Genomic DNA, 22,026 nt, shown 5'->3' on the forward strand with positions numbered 1-22,026 from the left:
TTTTCCTATCCCCGCCTCCTAGGCTGCTCAAAAAGGAACTAAAGTAGATTGACTCAATTACTTTATCTGAGGCAGGTATTTAGTGTTTTCAACACAGTTGCGTATTATTTGTATAGTACACTTAGCCAGGAAGGCCGAATCTTGCTTATGATGGCAGCAGGGAAGAGGCACATGCCTAATTAGGACCAGGTGATGCCATGTTCAAGAATGAACTCCAGCAGTGGGATCAGGGTAGAACCCTGGGAAGCTCAGCTTACCTGACAGGGTCTCCCACTTGCTGTTCTCCCCCTCCTCCTTTTGGAGGTCATGAAAGAGCAATATGTTCTTAGAGAGAAGGTCCTGGCATAAGATCTCACAGTAAAGGGGGTTTCCAAAGCACCTGCGGAGAAGGTAGCTGTGGAGAGGTAAGCAGGGGATTGCTGACTAAAGATGCCCACTTGAAGAGAGCCAAGCATAAAGGTACTTCATACTGAGGAATATTTCTTCTTTTGTTAAAGTCAGTTCTTGATGATATACACTAACAGAGGGAAGCAGCAGCACAGAAATGTAAAAAAAAGTTTCTGATTGGTTTTGGCAGTAACTTTTCTCTCAACTATTTTGCTTCTGTTGATGTTAAAAGGAACTAGCATCCCCTTGCTAAAGGGTCCGGCAGAAGTTGGCCTGACCGCACATACTGGACCTATTAAGAAAGCCATCCAAGTCCTAACTGTCCTGTGAAAACCTGGGTGAAGAGCCCAGGGGAGACAGCCCTTTACTGCGTTACTAGGAGACTGTCTACTCTTAAATCCTAGTTTTGGGCCTCCTCATGGTTTCTAATGCCATACTCTCCCCCAACTCCGGTGTGAGACCTGAGCCTTCTCTTATACTATGGCACTGGCTCCTCCCTTAATGAAGTGCCCAGCTAGTCCTAGCCACTCACATCTGCAGCTCTTGGGGGATGCTCACCACCCCCAGTTCCCAACATGCCATTCTCAACAGTGAGGTCGCTGCCAACTTCGAAATGGGCACAAAGATAGCCTGAGGGCTCTGCAGGAAGTGCTGGGCCCAGCCACAAAGGGTGAAGGTAGGGGTCAATGTCATCACCATGATGATGGGCACACTGGAGAGCAAAGTTCCCAAAAACTCCCAGGAGTCTGCATCCATATACTGGGCCTCATCAATGAGGAAAATCAGTGGTATTTCCCTCATTGCCTGGAAATAACAGTAAAGAAACAATGACAAGCTCTGATTAGAAATGAAGTCATCTGATTTTCAAATCTACCATGAATTTCCCATCAACAATTTAAATAAAATGTCAACAAAGGCTGGGATTTTCAGAGTAAAATGTATTCTTAGTCCAGGTAATATTTTACTTTATAAATATAAAACACAGCTTATATATCTAATTCCTAAAGAAATGTACTGAGTTTCTTTGAACAAGAAAATACTAACTGAAATATGAAATAAGCATCAAAATATTCTCCAAATCAAACTTGAAGCTTGCAAATATTTCATTTTAGCAAAAGATTCAAACTGTGTGGGAATTCACAGTGTTTTTAAACCAGTAATTTCCAAACCAGGCTGCACATCAGAAATACCTGGGAGTGCTATAGCTAAGGCTACCAGTTATAATGCCTGCTCATGTAGACTTTAAAAAAAATGTATTCTCTTTTATCCACATTCCCTACTCCCATTCCATTCCTCACTGCCACAGGTAACCATGCCAATGTGTTTATCATATTACCTTCTGCCTGTATTATGTTCTTATAAAATGTGCATTGCTGGTTTGTCATGTAAATTGTTTTTATGTAAATGGTACTGTATAACAGGTCTCATTATTTCTCTTTTTACTCAGGATTTAAAAAATTGGTTTATAACATTATATACTTTTTATGTGTACAATATTATATTTCAACTTCTGTATATATTACATTATACCACAAAAGGTATAGTTTCCATCCATCACCATACAGTTGACCCCCTTTACCCATTTTGCCCCATCCCCTCTGGTAACCAATACTTAGTTCTCTGTAACTATGTGTTTGTTTTTGTTTGGTTTGTTTGAATTTTTTTTTTTGATGTGGACTATTTTTTTCTTTAAGTTTATGTTTTTGTTTTTTGGCCATGAGGCATGTGGGATCTTAGCTCCCTGACCAGGGAAACCTGTACCCCCTGCATTGGAAGGTGAAGTCTTAACCACTGGACCACCAGGGAAGTCCCTGTTTGATTATTTATTTACTAATATTCCACATATGAGTGAAATTATATGGTATTTGTCTTTCTCCGTCTGATTTATTTCACTTAGCATGGTACCCTCAAGGTCCATCCATGTTGTCACAAATGGCAAGATTTCATCTTTTTTTTATCCAGCTATTCCACTACTGGATATTCATTGGAAGAATATAAAAACCCTAATTCAGGAAGATATACGCACCCTTGTGTTCATTGCAGCGTTACTTAGGAGAGCCAAGATACGGAAACAACCTAAGTGCCAGTTGATGGATGAATGGATAAAGAAGATGTGGTGTATATATATACACAATGGAATATTACTGAGCCACAAGAAAAGATAAAATATTCAGGATTGTTTTCAGATTACTCCATGTTGCTATGTTTCCATCTACTGCCTTACTTCTAACTTCTGCACTATAAACACTCCATAGTGTTCATCTATGAATTCATGCCAATACCTCCCTAACCTCCACAAACAAACGCTGCAATGAACAGACTCCCTGCAATATATATCTAGGAGTGGAAGTGCTAGGTATAGAGGATGAATGTTATTAAAATTTGACTAGTTACTTCAAGATAGCTTTCCCGAATGGCTACATCAGCATCTCCTCGTACAGATTATTGACTCTGTAATCCTAGGTTGGGGCCTGAGTATCTGTATTTTTAATAAATAGGAGGTAAAGTAGCTATCAACCTGCATCCAGAAGCTACTGTTCTAAGTTACTAAAATTTCATTAAGAAACAGGATCAGGAAGGAGCAAAGACCTTTCCTTGTATGCTGTGCTGTAGGATGGATTCAAGGTTAAAGGTAGATAGAAACAATGAAGATATCAATAAATAGGCAGGCCGAGAAATGCCCAAGTGAAGGTAAGATGTGGATAGATTGAAATGAGCATAAACCATCTCCACATATTAAGAGTTAATGGTATGTAGCAAAAGTACCCACCTTCTGCAGCACTTGAAAAAAACATGCTTTAACCTTCTTTTGTCTGGTCAGGTCATCCATGTGCGAAACTTCGAAGGATAAGGGAAACTGACCGGGAAAATTATTCATATATTATCATTCAAAATGACAATCTAATAAAAATATACAGGTTCTCAAAAGGGAACAGAAAATTATTCTATTTTGAGTGAGAATGGATTTCTACAGGATTAGGCATAGGGTTACAAATACCAATCCAACGTCAATATACAGTTCAGAGGGTGAGACTGAAAGTCCACTGGTGGTTAGAGAGAGATAGCTCCTTTCCATACTGGACTCTGGCAAACTCTTAAAGGATCATGACTAAGGAATAAAGTGACAGGTCAGAGTTAGCAATGTCACTTTGGACAACTCCAGTACCCCAGTTATTCCAAATATACCAGAATGAATGTGTGCATGAGACTTGTGAGAAAGAACTGCAATGGACATCTGCAACACTGTGCTAGGCTAAGGCACATGAGCTACGATGGACCTGAGAGCCAAAGTGAGGCTACTCCTTGACCACTTTGTCCAGGACCCCAGGTAAGGCCTGTCTTAAGACAGGGCTATGCTGAGGGACTGGACAGATTTTTGTTTTCTCTATTTTTCATTAGATACAATGCCCTGCATGCTGGGTAGATTAGGAGAAGTGATGGAGGATGGACAAATGGAGCTGTGGACCAGGGAATTCTTAGCCTACTCGCTATTGGGTACCACATAAATCCTAGACCACTGGAAGCGTCTGAGATTCAGATGCTGGTTCAAGTGACATACTCCATGACCCAGGAATAGAAAGGTAAGGTTAAAGAATAAAGTGCTGCAACCAACTCAAGAACACATGCATATAATTGCTGGATATGCACATCTGGTCAATATCACAGTGACAGATTTTAGTACCTTCACATTTACGATGCAGTCTCTTATATACTACATCCTCTAAAATCCATGCAAAACCCATATAAAGTACTACTACTGTCATTTCACAGGTGAAAAAAATTGAGGCTCAGAGAGGCCAAGTGATTTGTACCAAGATATACAACTAGCAAGTTTCAGAGTCAGTCCTAGAATCCACTCTCCTCAAATAGGAGAAAGCCTGGGGTCTGGTGTCAAAGACTTTTCAAATCTCAATCCTGCCACTGCTGACTGTGTATTCTTAGGCCATATATGTATATACGTATATGTATATGTATATGTGTGTGTGTGTTTTAGATTCGAAGACAATCCTGGGTCCAACTAGCCACCAAAAATATCAGTAATCCAGTTCGGAAAGCCACTGCCTTTGTTACCTTCACAAAGAAGAGGTCATTAAACAGGCAGTGAAGCGATTCCTCCACCATCCCATGGAGCTGTTTGTGGAGGCGCTCTTGCCGGTAATAGGCTGGGCACATATCAATCTCAAAGAAGATGGCCATGAGGGTCTGGATGGCATAGAAGCACTGCTTGGAATCTGCTTCCTTCAGCTTCAATGGCAACACCCTGGTAAACGTTACTATGGTCACTGGGAGTCCCCTGATCCAGAGAGGTTACTCAGTCCGCCAGCCCAAGGATGCTGAATCTAACGATACAAGAGTCTCACCAACAAGGGAAAGGAGCCCCAAGAGAAACAGACGCCAAGTCAGAAAGCAGGAGTCTTTACCTGTGCCCTTCTTTCTGGGCCAGGAAGTTTATTTCAGCCAACAGCTGACTTTTCCCACAGCCTTTTCCACCTTCATACAGAACTGCCTGGCCCTTCTTTTGTTGCAAACTTCCCTGCTGTGCCATTCGGAAGGCTTCCAGTTCTTTCTCCCGGTCTGTGAAGAGACAAGGAGAACCTAACACTCCTGTGCTTTTTAGCAGACACTTATTTATTTGAATTAATTTGTAAAGGTAATTCTCAGAACGGCTTTTTCCCCAGAATCCTTGACAGAATTCCATTATTTGATAAGCCTTCACGTCTTTTTCCAGAAAATCAACTCCGGACTATAAAGAAATGTATGCTGGGCTTGGGGGCTTGCTCCAGAGCCTACATAATAACATTTAGAACAACTAGGCACCACATGGACATGGGGGCTACTACATCTTCTTAGCTTTTTGTAAAAATTTCCATTATAACAATTTAGTGTTCAAAGTCTGTCACTGCTCTGTGAAAATAATGGACTAATGGATCTAGATAAAACAAATATAAAGATAGGGAATATATAGTGTGGGTGGAACAGTCTCGGTGCTACTGTCACTATCTCAGGATGAGGAATTTCCCTCTAAAGATGAGAACCCTTACAAAGATTCTTACTAAATGTTGGAACCTGAAATTTAAACATTCAACATGGAAAAGAAATGGCAAGTCCTCTTCAAAATTAACACACATTCACTAAGAAGGTTGCTCTCTATTTTTTAATACAAGCTTAGAAGCATTTAGTCTCAAATTTTGCTTTTTAAATCACATTTAACCATCTACAGCTGAAAACGATATGATTTAAGGTAAAAAAGAAAACTTACCTAGCAAAGAGTAATTTTTATTTCTCTCTCTGGCCAGATGTCTCTTCCCAAACATTCTGGGAAAAAGGACAAAGGGAAATGTGTTAATTAAAAATAGATTGGGATAGACAGATAATATGTTTTTAAATAGATAGAGGATTTGTCCTTATAAATAAGTACTTTCAGACAACTAAAGAGGTCCAGAGTTCTGTATCAAAGAGTTTTAAAAAAACTAAAAAATTTTGGAAGGGGAGACAAACTATTTATTGTTCCAGGCTCAGGGAAGTAAATAAATTGTGAAGTACACATAGAAAAAAGAACATCTAGACTAGTGACCTATTGCTATTCTCTTCCTGTAGGACAGAAGTTGTTCCCTGAGGAACTAGCTAAAAGCTAAACATAAAAGCTAAAGATCTCAGATATGAAACCCTCCTCTTATGTCTCTTATTCCAGCAGGCCAGTACTAGAAGCATCTTTCTTTCTAATTTCATATAATCAAGCATTCATTATTCCTATGCCCTGATTCTATAAAAGAGATGGGACTGAACTATCACATAATGACACTCACATACATCTTCTATGGCCAAGGTATTCATACATCTTCCCTGGGTTGGAGATGTTTTTCATCATTTTCTCTGGGAGTTTCTTAAAGTTGTAAGCAGGTAGCATAGATCTTAGATATGTTACCTCATCACAGGACACCAAACCTGGATAAGCAGTTATCATTCTTGCCACAAGGCTTACTTTTGGGCCAATAACTGTATCAGGGAGACAGAGAAGAAAAGGATGGAGAATTTTTAGATCACCTCCTTTACCATCACCCCCTAAGTCACAGAGCGAACAGTCCAATGTTCTATTCTACCTGCATATTCGTGTCTTGCTACTGCCCCAACCATGCCACAGAATACTGGTCCACTGGTGATACTGATGGAAACAAGCCTGGGGATCAGAAAAGCAACAGTGGGTAAATATGCACTCAGAAGCCACCAAGTCCAGCACGAGATCTGCCACTCCCTAGATCCAGAAGTCTAGTTTTAGAGCTCAGAATGCAAAAGGCCAGGGGCTGCTGTCAGTTTGCATCACATGGTGGGTACAAAGTACTGAATATTAGGGAAATAGTCAAAAGGAACAAAATGGTCCCCCTACTCTAGGAATTTTAGTTGAGGAGCTATTATTAGTAAAAACACCTTATATCTGTCAGATACTCTTTATGTGCTTTTTGAAGTATTTTCAAATTCATTACCTCATCTGATTCTCTGAGGGATAATTAACAACAAACATGTGAGGTACGTAGGGCAAATATTTAAAACCCATTTAACAAAAGAAAAAAAAAACTGAAGGAGTTAATTAAATTTCCCAGAGTTATAGAAGAGTTAATATTAGTGCCAGAATGAGAATCCAGGCCTCCTGACTCCCAGACCAATGTTATTTCCACCACACCATGCTGCTTCACATGAAACCCCAAAATGAAAAGTAGATCAACAGATCTATACAGGGTTAATGGATCAAATAATGCCAGAGTGTGAGAGTAAAGGAATACTCAGAATGTCAGGCTGCTGATGGAAGGCTTGCTGAAGCAAATTAGTCTTTGAAATAAATTTTTTAAAAGGAGTAATATTTTTTCATTCATCCATTCACACATGCATACATTCACTCACTTAATAAGCTCTGAGAAGCATGTACAGTACCAAGTACTGGGCTAGATGTTTATAATACCCTGTCCTGGAGAAGTTCAGTCTGGGCTGGTGGTGGAGATTGAGGGAGGAGAAGAGATATATTCATAAGTTAGCAAGAAAATACTACATATTAGAGATCAATACAGCAATTAACAGAGCAAAGAAAGGGATGCATTAACTGATACTGGAGATTAGAAATAAAGTATTCATAAAGGAGAGGACATATGATCAGACCTTGAAACCTGGAGTACTGCCAAAGTGAGGCAACAGCATTTTGTCCAGTGGGAAAAGGCACAGGCTTTAGCAATCCTGGTGTATTTGTGCAAAACTAAGTAGTTCAAGATGGCTAGAACACAGAAGGTGTTTGAAATAGGAAGAGGCGGAAGGAAAAGTGGTCCTACCTAGGCCATGGATGGAAAAGCACTAGAAATATAAATTATTTTTAAAAAGGGCATATACTATTCCAGGTGAGGCAAAGGCTCAAAGGTGGCAATGAACAATTCATGCATAACAGAATAAGCAGATTTACTTGACTGACGTGAAAATTTCATGTGACAGGTAACAAGATATACATCTGGAGAGAGAAGGTGCAATGAAGCATAATTAATTTCAAGTTAAATTTACAAATGAACGACTTTCAGTTGTTCACGGAGAGCACAAAAAGTGGCAACAATCCTAACACTGACGTCTCCCAGACCATCCAAATTTTCCTGTCTTCCTCTAAGGACAGGATTGAGGACTCTTATATTCACTCACTGGGCCCACTGCCCAGGGTGAATCAGAGACACTCAAGACAAGAACTAGGCAGTTGGTCCTGCTACCGCCCCAAGAATGACTGAAAATCTGCTAATGTTTCACAATGTTTCCTTGTCTAAAATACTCTTCCCCACTTTCTCCACCTGCTGAGCGCCTTTCCTTCACAACTGGCTAAAAAATCATCTCTATAGTCAAGACTTCTCTAGTACCTCTGGGGAGAACTATTTCTTCCCATAGCACTTTTTTGTAGCTCCTATGGCGTTTTATTCCTACATTTAAGTTTCACTGTATTAAAATTAGTTGTTTACAGAGCTGAGGAGGTAGTGTCTTATTTCTCTTTATGTCCACCACACCTAGCACAGTGCCTGGCTTGAGGCTTATTCAATGAATGCTTGTTGAATGAATGCATTTATGCATGCCAGAAACTCAGCTGTTAGCAAGACTAAGATAATGAAACAAGTAATACTTTTTTCCACTTGTTTATTTCTTATTTCTTTCTGTTGTACTTTATAATTCCCCCTTGCTCTTCCTGGTGGTCCATGTTCTATCCTTTCCAAAAAATATTTTAAAAAGGGTTCTTCATTGAGGAAATATATATTATTTACTCATATATGTAAAGTAGTTCTGGTGCTGCCAAACTGTTATGATGAGATATGGAGACTGCACTCCCTGGGTCTCAAAAATATCCTGGAGAAATAGTCACAAACCAGAAAAGCCTGATCAATCACTGGACACAGGGAATCATCTTTCTTCTGTGAATGAACTGAAAACTGAAGGTTATTTCCTAGACTAGAAAGAGGAACTTAGAAGATGACCCAAGGTGAACAGGGTCATTGAGAAAGGAGACATGGATGTGGTTTTGGGTCTGGGTGAGGCTGATGCAACAGTATCTGCTACCGACGCCACACAGGCCTCTGAGACTCTGTCTCTAAACTTGAATTACAGGTGAAGAAGGCAAGCTTCAGCATCTGGTTAGTGCAGCATTTCCCAAAATATGCTCCTTAGAACATTCATTCTTCTGGGTGTTTACAGGTCTTGGTGTTTGGTGATCAAGTAAATTTGGGAAATGTTGAATAAAACCAAATATAACAAATTTCTTTACTGTAAGACTGCTCAGAAACTTTGATGTTAATGTATATTGTGAATCTTTAAGAAGGAAATATAGTTGCATCAATTCCCAAACATATTTGGCCATGAAAATATTTTTTTCAGGATTTTTTAAGGGACTAATGTTCTACCAAACACACTTCGGGAAATTACTAAATTAGTCATTATCTTCAAGGAAAAAAACACTGACCTGGAAACTAGCTTTTAGGATCTAACACTGTCAAACTATTTGGCTTTCCAACGTAACCTCTGGATCTTACTTTCCTTAAGTTAAGGAGGCCAAATGAGATGAACTCTTAAGATCCTATCTAGTGCCTAACATCTACTATATTCTCAACTAAAAAAGACCAAGTTATGGTCTAAGAGTCACAGAAGGCATCCTTAAAGGCACTGTAAGATAGCCTCTAATGACCAAGAAATGACTATCTTATTCAGGAGTAAGGGCTAACAGCAGGACTCTTGAAGACCAGAGGTCAAGGCAAAATTTGAAAACAGAATAGACCAGCACTGAAAGGAATGGCTTAGCCACACTCACACTGGAGATACGACTGGAAAGTAGGCTGTAGGAGTATCTGCAGATCTCACTGAGCCTGAAAGAAGTGCCACCACGTATCTGCTTTGGACTAAGAGTTTGAGTATCTATGAAGCAACTGTAGCATCTTTATTATCTATAAAATAAGGAGTTGGATCAGATAATCTCTAAGTTCCTTTTCAGTACTAATGTCCTATGAGTATGCCTCTACAATGGTATCACAATAGTAATATATGCTATCCCTTTTGGGGAATATTTGTATTTTAAAAGAGGCAGCTGTGAGGTAATGAAAATAACACAGGATTTGAGGACAGAAGTTCTGGGTTTCATTACCAGCTTTGCTACAGTATGCTACTAACTACTCTTCTGTGGTCTTAGTTTCCTCATGTGTAACACATACAAATAACTGTTCACACTGGTAGCATATACTAAAGTATTCTAAAAATGTTAAAGCATTATGTAAATATGTGATGTAATTTGTATTCATCTTGAATAAGTATGGCAAGCAAACAAATCTTTGACTCAGTGTTGACATGAGGAATGAGCATTTTTCAAATCTGTTCATGTACATGCTTTCCTCATAGCTTTCTAGTGAAAAAAGAAAAAAGGGCATTTGAAAAATTCCAACCAAATCATGTCATAGTTGCACTACAGAAAATGGAATTTTCTATAACTTCATTAGGGCTAGGCTTTTGTAGGTGGGAGGGTGGGGTGAATATGGAGGCAGGAGATCAGTTCAGTGTGAATTCCAAAAAAATCAACAGGACTGGGAAAGACCAAGAGTGAAAGCCAAGGGGAGCACTAACCAGCTGCGGTCCCTTCCTATCTAGGCAACTGTCCCACAACATCTCTTCCCACGCCTACCCTCCCCATAGACAGGCAGCCGTCTCTTCACATACAGATGTATTATGTGCATATTAATTTATATGTTTGCTTGTTGCTTGAATCTTGCTATGCGTATTCTATACTTCCCCCTCTCCCACCCCACTGGACAGAAACTTATATCCATTTCCCCTGGGTATCTAGTACATAGTTCTGTACCTAGTAATTTCTTAATATATCTTGTTTTCTGACTTCCCTCAGCATGTTCCCACCCCTACAGGCAGACTCTGGATGCCCTCAACCCCTGCTACTTGTTACTGCTTCCTACCCTGCCTGAAAAGCCCCCTGGGCCTGAGAAGCTCCTCTCTGCCCCACCTTCCTCCTCACTTGGTCTCAGCAAGATTCTCCCAGCAGAAGCTGAATATGCTGAAGGAGCTCTCCAGGGCATGTGCACACTCATCTGGCTTCTTATCCCCAGGAAGGCCGAAAACACAGAGGAACATGCAGCTCTGAGATAGGTGACAAAGAAAGAAAAGGGAAATTGACCTGGGAAAGAAATATGGCTCGCCTCAACTGAACCAACTTCCCTAAATGAAGCCAGACCCCTTCCTGGCTGGTTTTCTATTAGGAATGGAGGATTCTATAAGATTCATGAAATGGACGTTCTAGGCCACATCAACATGGACATTTTAAAAAAAAAGAAAAAAAATCTTGATTTAACTATTTAAAGAACTGAAATCTAAAACGTAAGAAAAATCGATGTTAAGAACTTTTCAAAAATTCAATTTCTAGTGTCTACCTTCAGCTAAGTCCATCTGCCTATATTTTGTTTACCTATAATGTCAAGTATGATACTGCTCTTTTTCAAGCTCCTAAATTACCTCAGAAGGATCTGATTATACTTACTTTACTAATAGAGCCAGAAAAACATTCTTCATGCTTTCATAAGGATTTTTCAACAAGAAGAGAATAAAAAAGATATGGAGGATAACACTCAGTTACCCTGAAAATTAAACTACCTAGAACATCCCGTTCCTTAAATATTATTACTTGAAGTTTTAATGTAACATAGCTTATTACAAAATAAGAAGCAGGGAGTCTGACTTATGCCTGTGTTATGTGAGAGATAACATAAGACGTTATAATAATAACATAAGACTATTATAATTGTCTTAAGACTATTATTCCTCACTCACCTTTAATGTTGATATGTCAAGTTCCCTTGTACTTACTGTCTCAGACATAAAGATCCGGCTCAGCTGGCCACCCCCTTTCTCTATCACTGTGGAGATGTATAAGGCAGCCTCCTGGATAAGATGACACAAATGCAACATCCATGCTGTCTTGTGGAATTCTAGGCTGACCAAAACCATAGTCACAGTACGGAATTCGGATATATACTCCATAGGTTGGCCTTCATCAATCTACAAAGACATAGTGAGTTACCTTGACTGTAACTTCAACTTTTAGTATCATGTTTAGGCATTTAAATTCTATATTCCATGGTAAATATGAGAAAATGACTTATAGATGCCAGACAAAAAACTTAAAATTCAGGTTCAAGAGGTATAGAAGATATACAACCAGTGCACTTGGAGTTAAAATCGTTTGACTTTAAACCTAATTCACTGATGAAATTTGCCAAGCTTTTATATTTCCTCTCTAAGACACAGTTTGATATGTCCAGTTCTATTAGTCATTATATCACTTACTAAGGGATTCACATATAAACAATCAGTCAACACTTAATTACCAAGCACATACTCTATACCCTGTTTACAGTGTACTAGTTTCTAGAGGGACAAACAAACAAAAAATCAAATATGGTTTCTATTTTCTAGGACTGAGAAATCTAAACTTATAGGACATGTCATCACAGTAACTGGTGCAGATGGGAAAATCTGCTGGTATTACAATGGGAAGCGGGAGATGAACTGGATCAATCAAATGGTTGTCACATTTGTACATGTACACTTGTTTACACAAACACACACACAGTCTACACACAATGACTCAAGAGCTAGGAAATAACCTTCTTCAAAAGGTTTTTCATTATGTGCTTCCGCAGGGTTTGCTCAAGTGCAGAGTCTGGATCCAACTCCAGGGCAGCTCTTAGAATGTCTGAGAGAAGGAAAGCAAACAAAATGTCTCCAGCCATGTGGAAAATTAATCTTTGAAATTTTGGGCATGGGTATAATAAAGGACAAAATAACTTACCAGCACTTGTCCGGTAATGTGGCAGGTAATCGAGGCACTTGTAAAAATGCTCATCAAAATCAAATGGGTCAATGATCCGCATATCTCTTAACTATAGAAAGGAAACTGCTCAATTTTATGCCCACCCACCAACTGGATTACCTTTGGTTCCTTAATAGAGGGGCTAAGGATGCCATCTCCCTTGTTTATCACTTATCTTTTTAGCCTTACTATTCTGCCTCGTCTGTCCTCCTGGGAGAAGATCCCTCACCTCCCTCCAAAATAAAGTTCCAGTGGTTGGTCTGGTCTGGTGTTGAGCACCACCAGAGCACTGCCCTATGCAGTAGGAAGGCCTTTTCAGGACGTTCAATGGATGTGACCAACCTCCTACCTTCACAGCTTCATCCTCCCTCATGATTTCCACTTCAAACATGTACTGCTCACAGAGCTTCCAGCAGTTCCAGGACAAGACAATCTCATTTGCCTGAGCCAACCGCTGAGCTAACTGGACACCATCTACATCACGCCCAATCACCAAGAGGTACTGTCGCTGCTCGTCTCCAACAATAACCTGGGAAATCCGACCTGCAGACAGACCTATCCAGAGAAAAGGAGACAAGTGGTGAATAGACAAACTCAGCTGGAAAACTACGCAAAGGTTGGGGTCTGGAATCCTCACACTGCTTTATGCATCACGCCGTATCTCGTTATTACCCACAGTTGCAGAAATATTAGGTGAGCTCCCCCTCAAAAAGAATACCTTGCCCCAGATTTCCTTCTGTCTTAAACACACCTAGAGACAGACATTCAGACAAGCCTGAGTTGTATGAGGGAAGAAACTCTTGGATCCTAGGCATCCAAGAGTTTTGTCTCTAAATTGCTCTTCTAATGGACAGCTAGGTCCTGATGGCAGAGACCAAATGATTATGCTCAGAAGCTGCTGCCACCATGACCACACCAGCTCTCCTCACATGTAACCAGGGCTCAGTGAGTAGACAATCAGTACTTTACCACACACGGGCTTCGCCATACCCTTTATTTCTGCCTCCTGTTTTTCTTGTCCTGGGGGATTTCTTACTGCTAATAACAGCTGAAAAATGGGTTTGCTTGCCAGGGAAGAAATTACTATAACCAGGAGAAGTATGCCCTTAGGTAAGTCACCCAATCCACACTAAAAAGAAGGGAAAAAGCAGTTTTAAAAGAATGGCAGAGACATATACTTTTGGCCAATGTGCAGCAACAGGCAGTGAATTTACTTTAATGCCTGGAACAACCAAGGAACTGGAAAAATACACGAAACAACAGAAACAACAGTTTTCAAGATATTGGACATTAGGTAATTAAGGACAGTATGCTTGAGAGATGAGAAACAAGGCAAACCCTCTGATACCCCAGCTCACCGCCTAGAGAGAGTTTCCAGTACACATCTCAGGGAGGGCGAGCCCATGTGCAGCCCGGAGGACTCCCTGAGTTGAGGAGACAGAGGTAGGAGTCTGAGAAGGCCAAGCTAGCTAGAGCTCACAGGGCACTGTGAGTGCTGGAGAGGAGAGTGTGTAGAGAGAAAACGGCACAGAACTCCAGAGAACTGAGTCCCCCTCAGGTCTTTAAGTGCATCAGTGTGAGGAAACAACCTGAGGCTAGGGAAAGAGCCCCCGGAAAAGATTAGAGGGAACAATCTTAGTATCACACAGGGCTGGGAATAGTTCCCATTTCCACTAGCCAGAGTATTAAACTTCATACTTCACAGGACATTAGGTACAGTACTCGAAGTGGTCTGCCTCAACAATGGGGCAAAACTAGCTCTGGACTAAACACTGCTCTGGTCCTATCCAACAAAATTTGAAAGCAAAACCTATTAAGCTAACCACATCTCAGAACTAAGTTCAAGAATATTTACAGAAATATTTAAAAATCCAGCACTCAACAAGGTTAAATTCACACCTGGCACCCGCCAGAAATTACCAGGTATGCCAAGAAAAAGGAAAATATACCCACAATGAGAAGAAAAATCAATCAATCAAGCCCAATGTAGAATAACATAGACGAAAGAATTAGCAGACAGGACATTAAAAGTTATAACTATATTCCATATATTCAAGAACTAGAGAGATACTAAACAAGTAGGGACATGGAGGATATGGTATCTTCATATGGATGAAAACCACAAGGCCTGAGATGAAAAATACACTACAAAAATACACAAGAAAATATATTAGATCAAAGGCAAATTAGACTTTTCAAAATAAAAGATCTGTAATCTTTAAAACATAGCAACAGAAACCATCCGAAATGAAACACAGGGAGAAAAAAGATAGAAAAACAATGAACACAGCATCAGTGAGCCGTGGGACAATTTCAAGCAGCTTAATATGTGTGTAACTACACAGAGGAGGAGGAAGAGAGAAAAAATTATTTGAAGAAATAATGGCAGAACATTTTCTAAATTTTATAAAAACTAGAAACCTAGAGATCCAAGAATCTCAATGAGTCCCAAGTAGAAGAAAAATGAAGAAAACTGTACCAAGGTACATCACAATCCGATTACCTAAAACCAAATCAAAAAGCAGCTGGGGTGGAAGGGGAGAGACATTATATACAAAGAAACAAAAATATAGATGAAAGCAGATTTCCTGTTGGACATACTGCAGGCTAGAAGACAGCAGAACAACAGCTTTCATGTAAGAGGAAAAAATTCCTGTCAATCTAGAATTCTATACCCAGGGAAAATACCTTTCAAAACCAGAGGTGAAATAAAGGTTTTTTTCAGACACACAAAAGCTAAACTAACCCATCTCCTGCAAACCCACACTATGAGAAACGTCAAAGGAAGTTCTACAAACAGACAATAATAAATGTTGACTAGGACATGGAGAAAGTGGGACCTTTACACACTGCTGGTGGAAATGTAAAATGGTACAACCACTTTGGAAAAAAGATAAGCAATTTCTCAAAAAGTTAAACATGCATCTACCGTTATGACTCAGCCCTTTCACTCCTAGGTATTTAACCAAGAGAAATAAATGCATAAGTCTACACAAAGACTTGTATACAGATGTTCATAGCAGCCTTATTTGTAATAGCCAAAAATTGACAATAATCCTATTGTAGATCAAAAAGTGTACAAATAACCCTAGTCAGAGAACTAAGATCCCGCAAGCTGGCCAAAAAAAAAAGCAATGATAGAAAGATCTGTGGTTGCTTGGGGATGGGGAGGGGAGTAGTGGGATGGAGAGTTTATAAAGGGGCACAGGAAACTTTAGTGAGTGTTGAATATGTTCGTTATCTTGATTGTGGTGATGGTTTCAAAAGTATATAAATATGTCTATGTACAGTATCAATTATGAATTACCTATCAATAAAACAAAAACCAGAACAAAAAAAAGACGGTAGGATAGGAGAGATGCCATATAACTCACAATATGATTCTTCACTTCTGTTCCTCAAAATACAAATGAATAGCTAGAGCCAACTTTTGCCCTAACTTCAGAAACCCCTTGAGGTTTCTGGACTCCTGTGAAGCAGTTTTTCGTATAGAGCTTCGCCTTCAATCCTGACCCTGTTGAAACTATGGCCTCTGTGTACAGCTTTTAAATTTCTATGGCATTATATTTTTGATAATGTAATACAGTAACATAATTAAAAAACCAAACTATATAAAGGATATACATTGAAAAGTCTTGATTCCACCTATATACCTATCTACACTATCTTCCCCCAACAGGTAACTTTTATTAGTTTCTTACATATCTTTCCAGTGTTTCTTTATACAAATATAAACAAATAAGAAAAATTCTTATTTTTCCTCCTTACTCAAAAGGTAGCATACTAAACACAGTGCTCTGCATCTTGGTTTTTCTCATCTATATTTTGGAGATATTGCTATATCAAAACAACTTTTTGTAAAGTGGCAGAGAATCTCATTGGGTAGACCTATTATTGTTTATTTAACCAGTCTCCTACAGATAATTTTCAACCTTTTATCACAATCTATATTGCAATCAATAGTCTTATACATATGATATTTTATAAATACTCAGGTATACCTATAGGATAAACGTTGGGGTTGAAGGATAAATGTTGATTGCTGGGTTGAAGAAAAAATGCATTTGTAATCTTGGTAGAGATTACTGAATCACCCTCCAGGGAAGTTGTACCACTGTTGACTCCCACCAGCACTGTGTGAGAAGGCTTATTCCTCACAACCTTATCAACAGTGTGTTCAGCATCTGAATTTTTCCATAGCTCTAGGTAAGAAATGATCTCAATTGGTACTTTCAATTGGCATTTTTCTTATTATGAAGTTGACCAGTTTTTCCCAAGTTACAAGGGATGATTTCTTTGTTTATGTGTTATTTATTCATGTTCTTTGCTCACTTTTCTGTTAGAATGTTAGTCTTTTCTTGATTTCTAGGTGTTTTTTCTATGTTAGGAAAATTCACCTGTTGTCTATGTGATATAAGTTGCAAATATTTTTTTCCAGGTTGTCATTTATCTTTTGAATTGTTTATACTGTTTTGTTTTGTTTTGTTTTGTTTTCCAACTGATCACTCTTTTGGTAGCTAATACCTATCTTTAGCTGCAGGTCCTGGCCTTCTCTGGTATGGTAGATCCCAAATTTCTCCTGTATCTCCAGACTGCATTTTGCCACCAGGGTAATGATGTCACTCAGTTGATCCTGTTCCACTGTCCAGAGTGCCAGGAGCACATTCCCTGTAGAGACACAAGATAGGCTGACAGAGATCAAACATCTGGATTCGCTTGCCAGAGCAAAGCCCCCAATAATGCAGAAGATATCATGCAAGGTGTCAGACAAGGTTTCTTGGCCCTATACATCATACTAGGTTACAATACGGCCTTAGATCCTTAAAACTATTCAGCATATAAAAACATGACTAAGTAGAAGCTGAAATGTTCCTAAAACCTAGGGCTATTTTTGGTACTCTTCTCTCCATCAGTATACTAACAGATCTAAGAGGTTCACGAAGTGTAGGTTTACATTCAAGTTGAATTTTAAGATTTTAAGTGGTTTGTTTAAGTTTAAATGAAAAGACAGGCCAACTCTATGGCATATAGCTGTTAAGAATCCTAAGAGTTTTCCAGATAGGAAACAAGCTAGACTTCTTCCCTACTTAGCTTCTGCTATTAATGACCAAGTTTCTCATTAGTTTTCTCATGAATGCTTTATAGGCACTTATTTTCCTGTCATTCAATGTGAACAAAATGTAAAGTACATGGGAGCTTGATATGGACAAGGCTTTTCCATTAGACTGGGAGATCATGTGAGGCAGAGACTGTGTCTTCCTCATCTTTGTTTCCCCAGGGCCCAGCACATACTAAATAATCAAACAATGCTGAATAAACAAACATGCCAAATTCCACCTATAGGCTTCCTTGCTTACAGTGCTTTAAATATTCAGGAAAAAAAGAAAAATACCTGTGATATTTAGGATATCCCCTCCAAAACAGAGCACATCTGAAATCAAGTAAGGGAGAGAGAGGAAAATGAGTCGAAATCAGAGACATGCCAGATCATGGCAGAATAATATATGATGAAAAGAATGGCCTACAGAGTTTTTCCTCATATCTTTTCTGGTCAATTTATTCACTCCAAGGCTTAGACTCCTTCTTCCTTTCCCCTAGCTTCTCCTCAAATCTGTCTGTTCCTTTATCCATCTTCTCTAAAATGGAAGAGAAGTCCTCCTGTTATCTTCAAAGCCATCCCCCTATTGGTGCTCTGCATCTTAGTCCCTCTCACCCTCCCAAGAACTTCACTCCTTTCCTTATCTTCTCTCTACTCCATCATTCCCATTAATATCTTTTTTTTTAAAAAAGAAAACAAAACACATCAAAATTAACCCACCTAGTCTTGACTCTGCCTTCTTCTCTAGTTACTAGCTCAATTTTTGTTACATTCCCAGCAAAACAATTCTCAAAAGAGCTGGCGATATACAAGTTTCTCCTCCTATCAAATTCATGCTTATTTTTTTTTCCTCTACCATTCTCTTCTCAGTTTATTCCAATCTGACTTCCATTTCCACCACTTCACTAAAATGATCAAAATCAACACAGCATTCATTTTGCTAAATTCAGTATTTTTCAGACATCACTATTTTTGACACTTTTCATTTTCGACCCAGCTAGAATGGCCCTCTTCTTCTAGAGACACTATCTCCCCTTTGGCTTCAGGAATACCACAGAATCCTACCTGACTGGCTGCTTTATAGTCTCTTTTGTAGGTTCTTTCTTCCTAATCTTCCCCTGGAGTTCCTCAGTCTTAGGTTCTTTTTCTTCATTTACACTCTCTCCACGTGGACTCAATCAGTTCTTTAAGTAACCTCTTTATGCCATCAATTCACTTTTCATCTCTAACAGATCTATTCTCTGAGCTCCAGGCTCAATCATACCCACTAACTTCATTTCTCCAGTTGACTGACTTATTAACATCTTAAACTCAATATACTTAAAACAGAACCCTTGATTTTCTCTCAAAGCCATCTTTCCCATCTTGATAAGTGACATCACCATAAATTCAGTTATGAAAGGCAAAAAACTTGAGGGTCCCTTTCCTCACCACTTCCCACTGAAATCCAACACATTAGAAAATCCTGTCTGCTGAACTGCAAAATATATTTCAAATCAATTCATCTCTATATAGCTCCCTTCATAGCATGTATCTAGACCAATGGTTTCAACTTTTACGGCACACTGAAATCACCTATGAAACTTTAAACATCCTTATTCCTGGGGGAAACCCAAGACATTCTGATTTAACTAGGGTGAAGCCTAGACCTCAGGATTTTTAAAAGCTTCCTGAGTGGTTATCTAATGTCCTGCCAAGGTTGAGAATCACTAACCTAGATGAAATTTCCATCATCTCTCCACAGCTGCTCCAAATGCCTCTTCCAGCTTTCATTCTTACCACCTACCCTCCATCAGATCACAATAATACAATCTCCATGAGGGCAGACACTGTGTCTTTCTTATTTTTCCATGTATTTCTAGTACCCAGCGACTCCTGGTGTTATCATACACATGATTATGTATCATACACACATGATACATAATTTCTATTTCTTTCATCTAAACTTGATCAATTGAAAGACTTTTTATTTTTAAATTAAAAAAAAAGTTTTGGCAGTGCCGTTTGGCTTACAGGATCTTAGTTTGAACCCTGGCCCAGGGATTAAGCCCCGGCCCCGGCATTGGAAGCGCAGAGTCCTAACCACAGGAACGTCAGGGAATTCCCAAAATATTTTTTATACTTGTTCCTCAGGGGTAAGGGGTGAGTCACATAGCCACTTTATGTGGCTAAAGAAGATGCCACAAAGTAATCATTCTGGTGAATCTCAGAATGATGGACATAACTCAACAGGATACTGTCAGTACATGAAGGGAATGTTATATTAGTACTAAAGGGTATAGGGCCAGAGTAATTTCTGTTAGGTAGACCTAACTAGACTGAAAACTCCTCGAAGAATGGGTTTTTGCACTCCCTGTACCTATTACACTGTTATGTCACAGAGTAGGTACTCAAAACATGTTTACTGTACAAATGAAAAGGTTTTCTTTTTTCTCCTCAGATTAGGCAAATATCCACAGCTTAGTATTGATACATGGCAGAAAATAAAACTCAGTCCTACTTCACAGGATCAAAATGCAGTAATACAATGGGAAGGTGTTCTGTAAATTATATCTGATATACACACGAGGCACATTATATTACTGTTAGAAGACACAACCTGAGGAATACTTTATTTTGAAATAAAACACAAACATGCAAAGTAAAAATCAGCATTTTCCCCCTTTCTGAACACCGAGTCAACAGGATGTGCGACTGCGTAGAATGGCAGATACAGGAAAAGATCTAGCTCGTCAGAGGCAACCTGAAGAAATAAAGGATGAGTGACACTAAAGGGATGTCACTTTAGTATGTTTTAAAGTGCCCCCGAGCCCCCTTCTGCTACAAACCCTCAAAAGCCCATCACCACACCTCCTTGCTCCCCTACAACGGTCACTCACGCTCCACGATGTCACTAATGTAGTAACTGAAGATGTGGGCCAATGTGTCCATGTCACGTTCCGACTTGCAGCTCAGGCTGAACCTGTCCATTAATGCTGTAAACCCTGACCAACAAAGAAAAAATTACTATGTTAGCTGCAAATCCTAAACTTTTAGGCTCTATTCCCTCCACACATCAGGCCAGTGGAACAGAAGCAGATCTCTTCAAGATGAGTAATTTCATTATCCTTTAACGTGGTGTTACTTAGCAAGTACTCAGGGCCAGGCTGGCTGCTGCTGCCTCTGGGAGTCCAGAGGGCTACCTTCCCCATGTTTCTAGAAGCTGCAGATGGTGAAGATTCACCCACAAGTGCCCTTTTCATTGGAATCCAGCTACTACTGCTTTCCCATCATACTCTCTTAAGGCTCCCTGGCCAAGGGAACCTGTAGGGTTCCCCTCTCCCCACCCACGTGAGGGATAGAGAAACCACTGACAAGGAGAATGGATGAAAGCTTTGTGGAGAACTCATATGGTGAGCTCCTCCGAGGACAGGCGCCCGAATCACTCATCTTCATATCCGTGACACATAAACTCCACAAATACCTGTTAAAGGAACGACTCTCAAAGTAGCTGCTAGGTCTCAACTCCTAGAACAATGGCGGGCACCTACTTATGGGCCCAAAGAAGGAAATAACTAAACAAAATCATTGGATGAAGCAGAATGCTTATTGGAAAATGCTCGGGACTGGGGAAAAACTTGGGTCCAAAGCCTGACATATGGCCCCGAAAAAGCCCTTTCCCCTTTCTGAGTCTCAATTTCATCATCGCTGAAGTGAACTCCAGGGCTACGACAGGTCGTCCGAAAAGGCGTCCTCCTGCTCGGAAAATGACCCTCAGGTTCCGGCGGCGGCGGCGGCGAAAGTGCAATGAAACCGTGCCTTTAGCTCGCCCCGGGGCCAGGCCCGTAACCGCCGCGGACTCTACCAGCTGTGGCCCAACGGCCGCCCCTCCGGCAGGTCGGGAGAGCGACGCACCTCCCCTCGCCCTCACCCGTCACGTGGACGCCAAGGAGGACGCCCTGGGCCGTGGCAAGCTCGTGTTCCGATCCCCGGGGCTTTCTGAAGACCAGCAGGTCTGGAAGCAGCGCCGCCAGCCGGGCCTCTACTGGCCACAGAGGCGGCGTCGCCACCCCCTTACCCGTCGCCATAGCGGCGACGGCAGCGGCGAAATTTTTCGCCGAACGACCTGTTAACAGCGTTTCTTCGCGTAGTAGCCAATCCGCAACGACGGCCCTGACGGGTCCCTCCCGCC

General features: G+C 40.2%; 1 protein-coding gene across 4 annotated transcripts in view; it reads right to left on the bottom strand.

Annotated features, from left to right (window-relative positions):
• LOC101332190 (adenylate cyclase type 10-like) overlaps window positions 1-21,958 on the bottom strand; it is a 38,712-nt gene extending 16,754 nt beyond the window's left edge. For 2 of the 4 annotated variants that reach the window (XM_073810736.1, XM_019949818.3), the window contains exons 1-17: window positions 21,766-21,957; window positions 20,735-20,839; window positions 18,150-18,188; window positions 17,282-17,425; window positions 16,759-16,959; window positions 13,107-13,312; window positions 12,552-12,827; window positions 11,752-11,943; window positions 10,907-11,028; window positions 6,489-6,565; window positions 6,195-6,384; window positions 5,648-5,703; window positions 4,809-4,962; window positions 4,459-4,648; window positions 3,158-3,244; window positions 920-1,191; window positions 258-394 (exon numbers count right to left, since the gene is read on the bottom strand). In XM_073810736.1, the coding sequence (XP_073666837.1) occupies window positions 258-394; window positions 920-1,191; window positions 3,158-3,244; window positions 4,459-4,648; window positions 4,809-4,962; window positions 5,648-5,703; window positions 6,195-6,384; window positions 6,489-6,565; window positions 10,907-11,028; window positions 11,752-11,943; window positions 12,552-12,827; window positions 13,107-13,312; window positions 16,759-16,959; window positions 17,282-17,425; window positions 18,150-18,188; window positions 20,735-20,839; window positions 21,766-21,922 (2,605 nt within the window). In that variant the 5' untranslated portion in view covers window positions 21,923-21,957. Of the gene's footprint in view, window positions 1-257; window positions 395-919; window positions 1,192-3,157; window positions 3,245-4,458; window positions 4,649-4,808; window positions 4,963-5,647; window positions 5,704-6,194; window positions 6,385-6,488; window positions 6,566-10,906; window positions 11,029-11,751; window positions 11,944-12,551; window positions 12,828-13,106; window positions 13,313-16,758; window positions 16,960-17,281; window positions 17,426-18,149; window positions 18,189-20,734; window positions 20,840-21,765 lie in introns of all 4 variants that reach the window. The other 2 variants (XM_033864281.2, XM_033864283.2) reach the window with 2 other exon arrangements.
• Between the last annotated feature and the right edge of the window lie 68 nt (window positions 21,959-22,026).

Source organism: Tursiops truncatus, chromosome 10 (assembly GCF_011762595.2).
Source record: "Tursiops truncatus isolate mTurTru1 chromosome 10, mTurTru1.mat.Y, whole genome shotgun sequence".
NCBI classification, from domain to species: Eukaryota; Metazoa; Chordata; class Mammalia; order Artiodactyla; family Delphinidae; genus Tursiops; species Tursiops truncatus.